This window comes from Solanum stenotomum, chromosome 1 (genome assembly GCF_019186545.1).
Source record: "Solanum stenotomum isolate F172 chromosome 1, ASM1918654v1, whole genome shotgun sequence".
In the NCBI taxonomy this organism is placed as follows: Eukaryota; Viridiplantae; Streptophyta; class Magnoliopsida; order Solanales; family Solanaceae; genus Solanum; species Solanum stenotomum.
In genome coordinates, this window is record NC_064282.1 from 529097 (window position 1) to 546244 (window position 17148).

The 17148-nt window shown below is 35.0% G+C and overlaps 2 protein-coding genes across 2 annotated transcripts; both read left to right on the forward strand.

Moving 5' to 3' along the window:
• The first annotated feature begins 836 nt into the window (after window positions 1-836).
• LOC125853566 (transcriptional elongation regulator MINIYO) lies at window positions 837-11311 on the forward strand. The gene is made up of 10 exons (XM_049533281.1): window positions 837-1140; window positions 1688-2687; window positions 3961-4079; window positions 4191-4375; window positions 5471-5576; window positions 5653-5910; window positions 6059-6247; window positions 6352-8556; window positions 9689-9898; window positions 10912-11311. The coding sequence occupies exons 1-10, from the start codon at window positions 937-939 to the stop codon at window positions 11110-11112; spliced, it is 4677 nt and encodes a 1558-aa protein (XP_049389238.1). The 5' UTR covers window positions 837-936; the 3' UTR covers window positions 11113-11311.
• A 1469-nt stretch (window positions 11312-12780) lies between these two features.
• Window positions 12781-14237, forward strand: LOC125853741 (acetylserotonin O-methyltransferase-like). Its single transcript, XM_049533476.1, has 3 exons — window positions 12781-13298; window positions 13370-13722; window positions 13835-14237. Exons 1-3 carry the CDS (start codon window positions 12872-12874, stop codon window positions 14135-14137), a joined length of 1083 nt encoding a protein of 360 aa, XP_049389433.1. The 5' UTR covers window positions 12781-12871; the 3' UTR covers window positions 14138-14237.
• Window positions 14238-17148: the final 2911 nt, after the last annotated feature.

The following is a 17148-nucleotide window of genomic DNA, read 5'->3' on the forward strand; positions in this document are numbered from 1 at the left end:
TATATAGACTTGAACTTAAATTTACAAAAAGCATTTTCTTAGATTTTTAATTCGCTTCATATAAATCTATCCCACAACTATTATATACGATGTTTTTCTTATTTATTTTGTTAACTATCTAAATTACACAATATTAAGTTACAATGCTCTTGTATAATGTTTTGACTGTAAATTTTTTCGATTAATAAATTATTCTAAGTGACTTTATTTGTACAATTTTTTAAATGAAGTTGTCCTTTTAAGTGCGGGGTTAATATTTTTGTCCTTATATAAAAAAAATCATAGAATACATGTGATTCCTTATATATACTGAAAAAATAAGTTTAATGACATTATTTAGCCGTTCATCTAATTTTTTTAAGATCAAATAATTACTTATCTTTAATAAAAATATAATCCAATTTTATCCTATTTATCACATCTAACAACTCTATACTTTGACTAAACAAATAACTTTTACATAAACAAACTCAAATCATAAAATATTAATTAAATTATAAACTTCTTCTTTTTTGAGACCAAGAGAGGCATAAAAAATAATAATTAAGATGATAAATAACTCAATTTCTTTTAAAACCCACCCCCACTCCCACGCTACTCGTCTCACTCCGTTGTCATTCCTATATTTAATCATCATATTGTAAAAATAGTACTTATAACTTGTTTGGAATCTAAACCAGCCCTCGAAAATTAAATTTCTTACCTCCGACTCCTTGTAAAGCATAAACGTCGATTTTATCCCCTATATATATTAGTAATAACACAAGGTGCCCACTTTTTTCCCCTCAGCTTCTCTTTTTCTCTCTACTTTGGTGGTAGGCAGTACTGTATTTCAAGATTCTCTCTTTCTTGCTTAAACCCCGAAAAAAGACTTCCTCCATTAAACTTCAATACCATATTACTGTTATATTTTCAAGATTCTAAAGGATTGTATCAATGAACAACGTAGACTCCAAGAAACCCACCACTCAAAAGATTTTTGGAACTGTTATCAATGAAGATGATGCCTCCCACCTGGTGGGCGGCATAGTTGAAAAGGGGTTTTCAGAACAACCATTAAAACCACCTACAAGTTGGTCTTCTGCACCTCGTCCTACTGTTCTTCCTTTTCCTGTGGCCCGTCACCGCGCTCATGGTCCAGTAAGTTCCTCCTCCTCGTTAATTTGAGACAAATCGTTATTGTCATTACAAGAGTTGGTGAATCTTTCTCCTTTGTATTTGAGTAATTTCTATTTAGCAGTAACAGCAACAACATGAAAATTGAAAAATATAATTCTTGTTTTCAAAGTGAAATATGATATTTGGAAATTGAAAATGGAAGTAAATGTACTAACGATCCTAAAACATGTTACCAACTGGAGTGTCTGGTATCTCCCATATAAAGCCAAGCCAAGAGAGATACAAATATGGAAGCATTAGACATTGAATGTGTTACATACTCGTATGCATTAATAGAAAAATACGCTTTTGTTTTGGCACATCATAGTATTAAAGTAACATTTGTTCTTTTTAGTTATATATTGTGATGTTATGGATCCGTGTGAAGTTAGGATAGGATCTTGATGAACATGTTCAAAACTACTTTTTGATAGTCATATGTGTAGAAGAAACCATGAACCTTTTTGTTTATCTGGGTGTAGTTTTGTTACTTGTACTAATATGTGCATCTCTCTGCATATATGTATAGCATTGGACCCCAAAAGTTGGAGTTGTTCATGGTAATAATGATCGCGATGGTGAAGAGAATGAGGAAGATTTCACTGGAATGGACCAGATTGGAGCTTTTGCTAAGCCTATGGAAAGAAAAGAGAATAAAGGGCTGGATTTTAGTCGGTGGCGGGAGATAGTGGCTAGTGATAATAGTTCTGTACCATCCAAGAGGGAAGAAAGTGCTCGCAAGTTGACGTCAACATCAAAAGAGCGAAAGGCTGTTGCCAAAGTATCTCGAAACAAAAGCAACTTAGATGAACGTACTCCGGATAAATATGGAAAGGGTGCTGTTTTATCTGTAGAAGATGGTGCAAAATCTCAGGATATCAGCATGGAGTATGAGCATATGGTTCAAGAGCAAGAGGAAGACATGGCAATGGACATCGAGCAGGGAGGCATGGAACAGAGTGCTTACCGTTTTGTCTTACCAGAGCAGAGATGTGGAAATGGTATCACTGAGCAGGAGGAAGAAATAATTGAGGATATGCATCCTACCTTACAGGTTAACGCACAGAAACATAACATTTCTGCAAACAAAACTGATGCTAGCTTTGACTCCCAGGAAGTGGAAGGAAGGCAGAATGCCAGCAGTCTTGAGAGTCAAATTGATGCTGAGAATCAAGCTCAATTAGCGAGAATGTCAGCTGATGAAATTGCTGAAGCGCAGGCAGAATTAATGGCAAAATTTAGTCCAGCAATGTTGGCAGCACTGAAGAGGAAAGGCCAAGAGAAGTTGAAAAGAGGAAAATCGAGTAAATCTGGTTCTCATCACAGTGGCGAAAAGGGTAATTTGCTGGATCAGATGAACAATGCAACCTCACAAGGCACATTGAAAAATGTAAAAGATGATACACCAAAGTTGAGTGCATGCACCAGTGTGTGGGATGATTGGAGTAGAAGAGTTGAGAGTGTCCGTGAATTAAGATTTTCCTTGGATGGCAATATTGTGAAGAGAGAATTTGATGTCTCAAAGCGTGGTAAGCCTAATTTTGTTTATACCTTAAAAGCTCTTACTTTCCAGTACGGCAGGTTCTTTTTTTTTAATCTTTTCCTTCAGTGTATGATTCATCTGAGGAAGAAATAAATTTACCAAGCATCATTAGTAAACAGTGGAAATCACGAGTTCACTGGCAGGCGTACTTAAGCTGGTCGAAACAGTAAAAAATGTCTAGTTAGATCAATCTTATGTCTAGTATGAGCTACATTTCTGTGGTTTGCTCAGTTGCATCCACTGATAAGTTCTGATTTGTATGCTCAATCACCAGTTTAGTGGCAGGCGTACTTAAGCTGGTCGAAGCAGTCAAAGATGACTAGTTAGATCAATCTTATCTAATATAAGTTATATTTATGTGGTTTTGCTCAGTTGCAGCCACTGAAAAGTTCTGATTCATATGCTTATGGGTATTTCCTTTTATAATTCTAGTTTGTAGCAAGGATAAGGGTGCTGAACTTCTCTGGTATATTTGAAGATACACTTTGTGCGCACATTTATCACTTTGTCATATACCAATAGAAATAAGACAGGTCAATTCCAAGTGCGATAGGAGCTCTTCAAGTTTTTCACTTAGTAGAGATAGATGTGCCTGGACTATCTTCATGATGGATACTACTTTGTTGTAGTGGTATCTTATTATTATTTTTATTTTGTTATTTTTGGCAAAATCTGTTTCTTTGTACTACTGGAGAATTTCCGAAGGAACTTCCTTTTACAGGTCAATTCTTTCTGCTTTCATTGCTCGCCAGTTGCCAAGTTGTCAAATATATTTTTCCGCAGGAAATCTTGTCCACTTTAACATGTCTATTGGGATTGATTTTATGTGGGATTGGACACATCTTTATTTCTTAGATCCCGTGATGTTTTTGTTTTAGGGAGGATAGTGTTGCTCTTGTCAACTGTCAAAGTTGAGAACTGACCTTGTGTATTTGTACCCTAACTAGACATGTATCAAGAAATGAAAAATAAACTGACCTTCCCTTTGTAGATTAGGCAGGTTTTTTCCTCCCCGAGCACTCTCCCATTCTCATTTCCTCATATCCATTTAGCAATCTGGTCATCGAGTGGGTTGATAATACGACATAATAGCTGATTATTCTACTTAATAGGTGATGCTCTAAATCAACTTCCTATAGGTTCGTAGAGTGCCTCTCGTGTTTGTGTCTCACCTGATTTGGCATTTTCTGAATCTTCCACTTGTTAGGAATGCCTCAACCAATGAAATATTTTGATGGGTATGCCTCATTTTGTTGCAGGTAATACATCATCTTATGCTGAGAAAAATCTTTCCGAGCGTGACTATCTACGAACTGAAGGTGATCCTGGCGCGGCTGGTTACACCATCAAAGAAGCAGTTGCTCTTGCAAGAAGTATGGTTAGTATATTTAATTTTGAATCCTTTGATATTCAGTTTCATGCTTTTTTGTGACTGAATTCCGTGCTAGTCTAATTGTGTTTTTTAAGTATTTGAGCTCCTTGTCTACAGGTACCTGGACAACGGACATTTGCGTTCCATCTTATTGCATCTGTGCTTGATAGAGCAATGCACAATATTCAGCAGAATCAGCTGGGGTGTATCTTAAGATCTCAGGACAGAGATGGACTTACTGACTGGGAGGCCATTTGGGCTTTTACACTAGGCCCAGAACCCGAGCTTGCCCTATTATTGAGGTAAGTGTTTCCTCTTTGTTTTTTCTTTGCCTTCTCTTGTGATATGCTAAATAATGGTTTGTCCATGAGATAGTGCCATGTTTGTTCATTTCGGTGAAATAGATAATGCCTGTTTTTTGTCCCCAAAAATGTTCTCCTTCAAGATGTAATGGTTTTTTTGTTTGTTTGTTATAGACATCAGTAATACTGCATTTATGTTCATGCATAGCCAATTATTCATTTTTTTCTCCATTTGTCCACAATCTTCTTTGTATTTAGATTTCCTTTCACTTGTTTCTTTTGTGCCTCCACTTGGAGTGGAAGTAGGGAGGCTGTTGTGGTGGAAGGGAAAGTTGTTACCTGCATTAGAAGGCAAAAACATTAAACAAAGTGTTAGTCTTATTTCCTAGGTGTAAGGGAAAAACCTTTGGGTAATTGAATTTGTTTACTCATCAAAATTATTTGGAAAAACAACTAAAAAAGAATATAGTGGGGAAATAGGTGGAAATTGTGAAGTACTTTTGAGAAAAGGAGGATAGTTGGGTTAAAGCTATTAAGTGTATAGTTGATTGCGGAACTTGCAAGTAACAAAATTATTTCTCAGTTTTTGTTTTTCTTGAATGTCGTTGTAGAGATTCTCAGTTTCTGCAGTACTAGATTCCTCTCCCCATCCCACCCGCCCACCTTGGACTTATCACTTCACAAGAATTTGAGATATACTCTGATCTCTTTACTGCTTTGCGACCTGAACTACTCAGCTTAGTAGTTGGGTCAAAACCTTGGGTTTGTAGACTAAACTACATGCATATCTCTTTGTTTCTGTCCCTTAATAAAATATGAAACCCAAAATGATTGTGGTTTGTTTCAAGGAAATAAAATTGATTGCATTTGCCTTATTTGTAATTCCGACCTTATAGTTAAAGGATATGGACCAGGACTAGTTGGATGACAGCACTTCAATCTGAAAAATAATGTACTTCAGTATCTTTCGTGTTAAATTAGGATTCCTGGAAATGCTGAACTTTGCTATGCATGGAACAAGATCAATTTTCTTTGAGACAACAGTTTTGCATTCTTTCTTACTCAAAAGAAGTGTTATGCATTTTTTACTTGTAGGATGTATCTGGATGACAACCACAATTCCGTAGTTCTGGCGTGTGCTAGAGCCATTCAGTGTGCTCTTACCTTTGAGATCAATGAGGAGTTTTTTGAAATTGTGGAGGTAAGACTATAATTTTGCTGTCTCTATGAGCTGTATATTGGGAGATGGTTTATTCTTGACCTTTGTGTTTTATCAGAGGATACCAACTCTTCAGAGGGAGGCACCCACTGCTCCTGTCTTTAGAAGTCGACCTGAAACCGAAGATGGTTTTCTCCATGGTGGTTTCTGGAAATACAATGCAAAACCTTCCAATATACTTCCTTTTGCCCGGGATTATCTGGATAATGACGAAAGTGGACACACTATTCAGGATGATGTTGTTGTTGCTGGCCAAGATATAGCTGCAGGATTGATTAGGATGGGGATTCTTCAAAGGATTCAATATCTCTTGGAGGTATGTTTCTTCTGATGGACCATGTTTCTTTTGTATTCTAGCTTGTGATTGTGAGCAACTTGTCCAATATATAACTCTGACTCATAGATGATGACTGCTGGTTGTGTACTGTAGCATGACATGTTATCTTCTTCTTTTTTTCTGCCAGACTGAGCCTTCAACAGCTTTGGAAGAATGCCTGATTTCCATATTAATTGCGATAGCTAGGCATTCGCCAACATGTGCAGCTGCAGTTATGAAGTGTCAACAGCTGGTTGAAACAATCATCAACAGATTCACCAGTAAAGAGCAAATGGAGATTAGTACCTCAAAGATCAAGTCAGTTACACTCCTGAAAGTAAGCGCATCAAGAATCCATGCTTGAAACACTTGTGCCTGTAATAAATCTATCCAAATTTTAAGTTCATTCCTGCATTTAAATTTTGTTCTTTAATGTGACAGCTTTTGGCTCGATTTGACAAGAAGAACTGCCTAGAATTTGTCAAGACTGGAATTGTTCAAAAGATGACTTGGCACTTGTATCGGTATACCTCTTTTGACCATTGGGTAAAGTCTGGAAAAGAGGCTTGTAAGCTTTCATCAGCTCTTCTGGTTGAACAGTTACGGTTGTGGAAGGTCTGTGTGCAACATGGATACTGTGTGTCATTCTTTGATGATCTATTTCCTGCCTTATGCATTTGGTTGAATGTGCCTGCATTTGGAAAGCTGATTGAGAGCAGTGTCCTCAGCGAATATACTGCCATTGCCAAGGAAGCATACCTTGTACTGGGTGCTTTAACTAGAAGACTGCCAACTTTTTATTCCCACATGCAACATTTGGATGGGGGTACTACAAAAGAAGCAGAGAGCTGGTGTTGGGCCCAGGTTGGTCCTATGATTGATTCCGCCCTAGAGTCTATTAGGATCAAGGAGATACCACTCCTATCTCGTCTATTTGAGGGGGAAAATGAGGAGAAATTGAATGGTGATATGCAGGATTCAGCAGTTCCTCCTTTGTTGTGGTTGATATCTTCAATTATGGACATGCTTTCTGCAGTGCTTGAAGCTGTAATCCCAGAAGATAATGCAGAGTTGTGCCATGGGACTCTTCCATGGCTGCCAGACTTTGTCCCTAAGATTGGACTAGCAATTTTGAAAAATGGACTTATGAGTTTTTCAAGTATAAGTAGTACAAGCCACGATGCTGCTTCTGGCAGCAGTTCGTTCCTTGAGAGGTTGTGTTATTTTAGAAAAATAAACCAACAAGAAACATCAATAGCATCCAATAGTTGCCTTCAGGGATTGTTGCGAGTTGCTTGGTGTGTTGATAAGCTGATCTTACTAGCTAACAATGAACCTCGGAATCCATTGCCATACCAGGGTTCCACAAGAGAGGAAAAAACTCTTGCTGCTGGGATTCTCCACTCTTCTCTTCCTGAACTAAGAGCTTTGATGACAAGTGTAATGGAATCAAATAGTTCTGAATGGCGTCATATGCAATCAATTGAGACGTTTGGTAGAGGTGGTCCAGCACCAGGAATTGGTGTAGGCTGGGGTGCCCCTGGTGGGGGATTTTGGTCTAAAAATATTTTATCAGCGCAAGTAGCTGCACGATTATTCATTTACTTGCTTGATGTGCTTCCCATTGTATCTGTCAAAGATCAGTTTACAGCTGAACAGATGAACTCTATAATACAAAAAATAAATTCTGTCATGGGAGCATGTTTATTGCTGGGGCCAATGGATAGTTCTGCTGTAGATAAGCTGCTTGATTTCTTGTTTCAAGTTCCCAATCTAAAGTACATTGATTTCAGTATCCACCAATTTCTTAATCTTAATCAAGGTTTTCAGTCTTTCGAGTTGGTGTATCAAGAAGAGGACTATTTACTGTTGAGTGATGTCTTAGCTTCTCACTTTAAGAAGAAATGGTTGTCTGCAAAACAGAAGCGTAAATCTGCTGCTGGAAATGAGCAAGCATTCCATAAGAACTCTAAAAAAAGAACTGTCTTACTGGACACCATTCCTGAGGAAAATTCTGAATCAAACCCTGCCAGCCAAGAGCCTAAATGTTTGGTGGCTGAGTGGGCTCACCAAAGATTGCCTCTTCCCTTGCATTGGTTTCTCAGTCCACTCTCAGTTCTTTGTTCTACCAGTCATGAGTCTCTGGATTTTCTCAAAGTTGCAAAAGGTGGACTCTTCTTTCTCTTGGGGATTGAACTGATGTCCACATTCCTTCCTGCTGAGTTGCAAACACCAGTTCGAAATGTGCCTGTAGTATGGAAATTGCACGCATTGTCTGCGACTTTACTTTCTGGAATGAGCATTTTTGAGGAGGACAATAGCAGGGATCTCTACAAAGCTTTGCAAGATGTCTATGGACAGCTTCTTGATAGGGAAGAAAAAGTTAATGCAAAGTGCCTGAAATTTAAGACGGACATACATGAGAACTACTCCACATTCATTGACAATCTAGTAGAGCAATTTGCTGCTGTTTCTTATGGTGACATGATATTTGGTCGTCAAGTAGGAGTCTATCTGCATCAATTTGTTGAAGCTCCTGTAAGGCTTGCTGCATGGAATGCACTGTCTAACGCTTGTGCTCTCGAGCTTTTGCCTCCTTTGGAGAAGTGCATTGCTGCAACTTATGGATATCTTGAACCTGTTGAGGTATTGCTTACTTAAACACTATCAGTAAATACACTTAACACTTGACAATCACATAATTATTAGGTTGACCTTTAATATAGAGAAAGCTATATGAATTCCTTTGGGTAAACCAGGATTCTGGAAAGTCGCCCATAGCCCCATACTGGAAAATTTGTTTTCTGTTTAAGGATAATAATATAATTTCGTTTTGACCCAAAAACAATGGGGTATCCAATACCAGTTGAAAAATATCCTCTCACCATTCTAAATTAAGTTTGATGTGTTTCTCTTAGATGGATGTTCTGAGGAACTTACTGATGGTATTGAAGACTCACTTGAGAATACTTAAGTTTGACACTGGTCTAGATCTGTCATTGTCTACGAGTGTGCTTACAGGGGCGGTGCAGCTAAAATGACTTGCTAAAATGAGATATATTTCATGTTGTTTGTCCACTTCATGTTTTGTTTGGAATTTGGGAGGAAAAAGAATAGCCCAGACTTCTCTGTGCTTTGCCTCCCTCTTGCACTTCATATTCTTAAACAAAAAGAAAATGGGAAAGAAAGACACAGGAAAAAGGAAAGGGAGATGAAAATTGCTGTTTGAGGGGAGGGGCTGCATCTGTCCATGTTACAGTTTTAAAATAATGTGTATGTTCTGGAGGTACACTGGGTATGTTGTTGTTGTTATGGATGGTTAATCAGGTTAACACAAGATTTATTGGTACTTTTTGAGCCGAGGGTCTATCCGAAACAACCTCTCTACCCCACAAGGGTAGGGGTAAGGTCTGTGTACATCTTAACCTTAACATACCCTGGGTGTGTTGTTGTTGTATTAGTTGTTCAGGATGTCATATATAAATAGTGATAATTAATCTTGTTCAGTATCCTGCCTTGTACTACAAGACACTGCCGCCTAAGAGCAAGGTATTATGGCAACAAAAAGTTACAAGGTAAAAGGGAAGGATATTGGAAATATGATGATAACTATGGCATTACTAAACATTGTTTGGAAAAGAGTGAATTGAGAGAATGATTGCTTGTGTTGTCCGATTTTTGGCCAAGTCGAGTTGAGGAAGCTCTTTTAATTTTTTTTCTGTAAACAAAGACATAATTATACTTTGCTTACTTGTGCGTGATTAATACTTTGATGCAGGATGATGAGAGGATATTGGAAGCTTACTGTAAATCATGGGTTTCAGGAGCTCTAGACAAAGCAGCACGTCGAGGATCTGCTTCGTTCACTTTGGCCTTGCACCATCTATCATCATTTATTTTCCAGACTTGCTCTGGGAATATGATTCCTTTGCGAAACAAGCTTGTCAAATCTCTGCTACGAGACTACTCCCGTAAGAAGCAACATGAGGTATGCAAATTTGTTACTTAACTGCTTAGTGAATCCCTTTTTTTGTTGTAAAAGGCCCCCTCTTGAGGTGTGCTTTAAGGTCTGAAGCCAATGCATATAGCAGGATGTGTGCTTTGCAGTTTGCGCTGCTTACATGCACATTAGTGAATATGTCAAAGGCTCTAAGACGTGTGCCTTAGCAAATTCCTGCCAACCAATAGTTTTTAAAAAAAATATTTACTAGTTAGGTTAATCTCTAAGGCTTATGGTCTCTATCTTGAAGAGGACGCCGCTAACAGATTGATATAGCCGGATATATCACTAATCATTAAGAAGACACATACATTATAATTAGGAAATAGAAACTAGAAATCTAAATTAAGCATACTAATTCATCTTGATTTAAAAACTTAAATGCTCTCTGTATTTGATTCAAAATTTAAAATGGGTTCTGAACTCGATTTACATGGATTTTCTCCATATAAACTTAATCTCAGTTCTTCTGTATTTTGTTTCTTAATTTTGTGTCATTATTCACCAATGCTTGATTGAGCTTGTCTGTAAGCCGAGATAGAAGTCGACACTTTCATGTCTTTTCGCATTTAACAATGCTCCCTTTTGCTGATTTAATTTGCCCGTTCAGAAATTTGTTGTCATGCACATTAACAATGAATTAGAGCAAATGATTTTGAGATTGGGCAATTTTATTGCCATGTTTGTTCTCTCCATGACTCAGTTATGTAATCTGGTAGTTTGAGAAAACAATTGACAGTATCACAGAGAGAAAATGACAAAAATGATCCCTTATGTTTTGAGGGGTTGGTCCAAAAAAAGTCTTTTAAGTATCTAGTTTTAGTCATTTACGTTTGCCACAAATTAACAAAACTGGTCCTGCAAGCATGCACTTAACAGTTTAGATCCTTTTAAGTTTGCAAAAAGTTCACACTTTTCAGTCCCCAGCAAAATATTATCTGGAAATTTTGTGTCTTGTTCTGTAATTCTCATTCGTACTTTTTTTTTTTATCTAATTACAGGTCCTTTTTATTAACTTACTCGAGTACCAAAGGCCTACCAGATCTGAGCCATTCCATAAGGAATGTATGCCCCTTCAAAGTTGTGATGTGGTAAATAGATTACAGATTTTGAACGAAGCATGTGAAGGAAATTCTTCATTGTTGAATGAGGTTGAGAAGCTCAACTCTGTGATTACTAGGAAACAACATGTAGACAGCTAAAATTTTCTACATTGTGGGATCTTATACCAGATATGTATATATGAACTCATTTGATCTATTACGAAGTTCTGTACATCTAACTTATCTCACTCTGTTGTTTAAGGCGCATTTAAGCCTTGGTAAAGTCCTGGTTGAGCGTTTTGCCTCTCTTTATATGTGTTCTTCCGATGTCTGGTTAATTTTCTAGATGAATATTTGCTCTTTTTTTTAATGCTTCATCTGGCCGTTGTGATCTGTATCTTTTGTTGCCACTCTTCATGGTAGTGATTGATTTTTTTCTTTTGGTTGAAATTATAGGGTATGTGACAATACAATATAAGTAGCAATTTGACGTACTTATCGATAACTGACACTGTGCCTCATTGGCATCCTATCATGTATCTGGCTTTTTGGAAGCAAACAATAAACTTTTTCTATTGAGAATCTTATTAGAGAAAATTAAAACGTACCAAATGAAAATAAGATTATCATATTGATCATGTATTGTCCTGTTGATTTTCCAAGTAGACCATAATTCACGACATTAATGTCTCCATCAATTTTTCCAAGTAGACCATAATTCACGACATTAATGTCTCCATCAATCCATTTCCAACTACTAAATAAATGTCATTAGTTGGAAGGAGACAAAATATCCTTGCTGAGGTTGCCTCGATAATGGAGAATAAATTATTGAACATGTAATGCACACCAGAAACAAATTAGGAATTTTAAGTTATATATGAGAAATAAAAATTAAAAAAAAACTCATCCAACTTAATTTAAAAATAGTTGATGGATATATATCCTATAATATATGCATAATTAATATATACCTGCTAATAAGAGCAATCAAGGACCACCAGACCTATTATTTGTGTAAAGATCGGGAATTAAACGGTTATAGAAGTTTGTTTCCATTGCTTGTTATTCTTCTTGCACGTCAAAAGTTATCTCAAGGCTACAAACAACTATTCTCTGTCAATGAACTTGAAATTAAACTCAAATGTTGGAATATATAGAGACGTATTCAAGACTTTGAGAGGATGAGTGTATTATTATGAAAAGGTGAATTTAACATATAAATTTTATCTTTAGATTTTTATCATTGAACCCGTTAAAATTTTAAAGTTATAGGTCTAAAATTAATTCTTATTAATACAAATAAACTTATATATATAGTTATAGTTATATTCTATATTGAAGGTATTGAGGTCGATTCAATCCATTGACTATATGTTATATCACTACTATTTTTTAAAATACATATTTGGTTTAATTATATAAAATATTTACAGTGCTAAATTTTCTTTTAGGAATTTCCAATGTGACAGACTTGAAATATTTTGAAAGATTAAAGCAAAAATAAAATAATATATCAATTAAAATGTCAAAAAGTGTTATCAATAACCACATAGAGCTAGAGGGGTATTAACCAATTTTAGAAGAAGAAAAACAGATATAGATTTAAATTTATAACTTTACTCATTGTTACAACCAATCATCATCGTATTATATATTTATATTATACTTTGAAGGTAGGTTGACACATCTATGTATTATTTTAAAAAATATAACACTACAGTATGATCTCGAATAAGCATCCGTTTATGTGAACCGAGCATGGTTGGGGACATACACCTTTGTGCTTACTATTCCAACTTCTGGCCAGTGTAAGATGTAATTCTATAAATAGCTGAATCACTTAATTATCTAACACCACTTAATAATAGCAAATTAAACTCTTTTAGCTTTCTCACGTACAGCCATTGGTATATATATGGCGAAAGAAACAAATGGATTTGCAAGATTAAACGATGTAGGAGAGGAAGAAGAGTCTCAAGTTCAAGCGGACATATGGAGATGCATATCTGGTTTCTCTGAAATGGCTGTTGCCAAATGTGCTATTGAATTGGGGATTTCTGATTTCTTGGAAACCCATCAAGAACCTGTTCCCTTAAACCAATTGTCCTCTGCACTAGGCTGCTCTGCTTCTTCCCTGCATCGGATCCTGAGGTTTTTGATAAACAGGGGAATATTCAAATTGGTGCCAATTGAAAATGGCGAAATGGGTTATGTACAAACACCTGTTTCTCGTCTGCTGAAAAGAGATGGAGAAAATAGCATGGCTGCACTTGTCTTACTTGAAAGTAGCCCAGTTATGCTTGCCCCATGGCACTACCTCAGTGCCCGCGTTTTGTCAAATGGTACGTTGTTGAATTGTGTGATCACCTTATTTATAATTTTTAATTATTTAATGAAATTATATCTCGGACAGAAAATAGTGGAGCATTTAGTGCGGCTCATGGAAAGGACTTGTGGGAGTATGCGAAAACCAATCCGGAGCATAGCAAGCTGATCAACGACGCACTGGCATGTCATGCGAGGGTGACAATGCATGCGATTATTGATAATTGTGTGGAAATATTCAAAGGGATAGATTCATTGGTGGATGTTGGTGGAGGTAATGGAACAACTCTTGGTATGTTGGTGAAGGCATTTCCATGGATAAATGGGATCAACTTTGATCTCCCTCATGTTGCGTCTGTTGCTCCTCCTTGTCATGGTGTTGTACATGTTGAAGGGGATATGTTTCATTCTGTTCCCAAAGCTCAGGCTGTTTTCCTCATGGTAAGTTGGGTAAATTAATTAAAATATTTATCTTATAATAAGCTGATCAAACTAACTTATAACATATTTCGATTTATTTATATTTTTTTCTTGGGTGATTGGTGAATATTAGTCGGTCTTACATGACTGGGGTGATGAGGAATGCATTCAAATCTTGAAAAAGTGCATAGAGGCTATTCCAAAAGACACGGGAAAAGTTATAATTGTGGAGGCAGTTCTTGATGAAAAAATAGACAAAGGAAAAAGCCTCAAAGATGTTGGTATCATGTTAGATATGATAATGATGGCTCACACAACTAATGGAAAAGAGAGAACTGCAAAAGAATGGGATCACATTCTGAGTGCAGCTGGATTCAGTAGGCACACTATTGTGCAAATTCCTGCTATTGAACCTGTTATTGTGGCTTATCCTTGAGTTGGATCTTCTCTTTTGTTTTATTGTTATTTTGTGGTGTTGTTGAATATTGTTGTGTCAGTCAATCTATCAAATTGCTTGTCGAATGTTATTATTTGAACCAATCTCCATTTTTAATATCCGAACCCAAAATCTCATGAAAAATCTAGTTATTATAATAATCAAAATGCTTAACAAACATGTCAAAGAAAAAGCATACAAGGTTCTTTTTGAGTCACTTACTATTTACTAATGAAACAAAAATAGCGATGTATATGTAAACCCTTAGGGTGTGTTTGGTACGAAGAAAAACATTTCTAATTTTCTTATTTTGGTTGGGTAAAATGTTTTGGAAAATATTTTCCAAATCAACTCATTTTCCTCAAATTTAAGGAAAATGACGTCCCTTCAAAAATTAAGGAAACCATTTTCCAAAATTTTCCTCCAACTTCAAATTACAATGTTTTTGTTGAAAAAATAAATTTAAAGCTTGTTTTAAAAAATATTTTTCAACTTTAATTTTTTTTACCCTACCCTCGACCGCCCCCCGCCAGCCCCCCACCCCCACCCAAAAAAAATAATAATTTAAGTTTGATTTTAAAAATTATTTCAAATTTCAAATTTTTATTTTTTCACCCCACCTCCGCCCCCGCCCCACCCTCAACCCCCCACCAAAAAAAATAATTAAAGTTTGTTTATAAAAATACCTCAAAAAATATTTCGACTTGCACCAATAACTTTAAAATATAAAAAATAATGGTTTTCGAAAAAGAAAAATCAAAATTTTATTTTTTTTCGTAAATGACCAAAAAGAAAAAAATTTCCGACTTGCACCAATGACTTTAAAATATCAAAAATAATGGTCCTTCCCCNNCCCCCCCCCCCCCCCCCCCCTCCCCGCAAAAAAAAATTAAGTTTATCTTTAAAATGAATTGTAATAGAAGTGTAGTTTCAAATTGAACTTCATCACTCTAGTATGTTGGTTTTATAAAAACACCCAACAAACTGAATAGTTTTGTGTAATATTTTTCCCTTTCAAGTATATATAAATTTAGGGTTGTTCATGGCTATGGTTATAAAACCAAATCAAACCGCAATTCGAACAAAACCGATTAAAAAGATCGATATTTGGTTTTTTTTGGTTAGATTTGGTTTTAAATTATGAAAAACCGATATTATTTGGTTTGGTTTTGATTTTGGTTTTACTAAAAATTAATTGTAAAAATAACCAAACCGAACCGAAAAGTTACATGTATAAATTTTATAATTATTTATAAATAAAATATAAGTATTTTGATAAATTTTAATTAACTTAAGTCTTTAATTTTACTATTTTCTTAAGCCCGACACTTAAATTTTAGCCCAACTATTAAAACCTTAAGTCTAAATCTCTCAATAAAGATCTCACTTTCTCTGTTCTTTATAAAATTTTCTAACTCAACATTAAATTATTTAAAGTTCAAGCTAAAGAAGATGGTAATTGATTAGTTTTGACTATGAATTATTGGTTGTTTTTTTAGAAGTAATTTCTCAATATTTTAAGGTGTAATTTTATTGAAAAGTCTATTGATAAGATGTTGAGATCTCTACAATATTAAACCAACTTTATGCTATTAATAATGGGTTTTTTAGTTTCTGAAACTTGGTACATTGGATGAATCCTTTTGTTCGTGTAATAGCTTATTTGTGAATTATTCATGTACTAAGTGTTTGTGTCTATCGAGATGCGTATGTCCTAAACAAACTTAGTACTTTCGAACCGAAAAAACCTAACCAAGCCGACGATAACCAAACGACGGTTATTTTTTTATTTGGTTTGGTTTGATTTTAGAAATTTAAAAACCGATTTCAATTGGTTTGGTTTTGGTTTTAACTAATAACCGATCCAAACCAAACCATGAACACCCCTATATATAATAAGTTGAATTGTTGTCCAATATGATACATTTTTCCATTAATTTTCCATTTTAATAATTACTTATGATACATTTAAATAGAGAACTTTAAAATGATATATGTAAAGCAAAAGTTAGGGCTAAACTTTCTATACGTTAGAATTAGAATATTTGTTCACCTTTTTCAGCCTTTTAAAATTTATTTATCCCTGCACCAACGATTATTTATTTATTAGAAAATTTAATATCTCATATTGTTGATGTTCGTTTGATTTCCCAAAAATATCAAATAGTAACACTTCCTGAAAGCAAAAAGATAAATTATAAAATCAAATGAAAGATGATTGATTGAAGGATAAATGATAATCTGTTATAATTAGCATTTTCCTTTACATTATTAATGTTCGTTACTATGTAATCTTTTATGTAAGATAATATAGTGTTTTAGTTTTAATGACTGATATGTTCTAAGTATTATTTTATAAATTATGTGATATTAAATTCTCACGTGAGGAGCAGGTAATTTTACTTGTAGCAATGTACTCCCTCTGTCCCTAATTACTTGTTCACTTTTGAATTGACACAACTATTAAGAAAACAATGATTGATATAGTGAGTTTACTATTTTACCCCTATTAATTATGAAGTTGATGAATTAAAAACTTAAGATTTCAAAAAATTATACCTTTTTCAAAGTAATTAATTGAGGGTATAATAGGTAAAAAGAATTATTGTTTCTTCATTTGTCAAAATGGACAAGTAATTAGGAACAACTAAAAAATGAAAAATGAACGAGATATAGGGACAGAGGGAATATATGTAAACCCTTAAGCATGAATTTTACTCGTCGGCGGGTCCAATACGACTGATTACAAATTTTAGATTAATTATTTGCATATAGAGAAAATTAAGTTTTCATTACTATTTTGCTTATTTTCTTTAAAAAATATATTTACAAGAATATTATATAGCATTTTGACCAACATTTTGTTTGTCTCAACTAAATATTTTGCATAAATAAAATACTCTAATAAAGTTACTTGAACTCAAAAATATTTTCAAATATTATTTTTATCATTCGTGGGGATATTTTTTTTTTGTAAGTTGTAAGACAATTGAGATCTAATAGTTGATTTA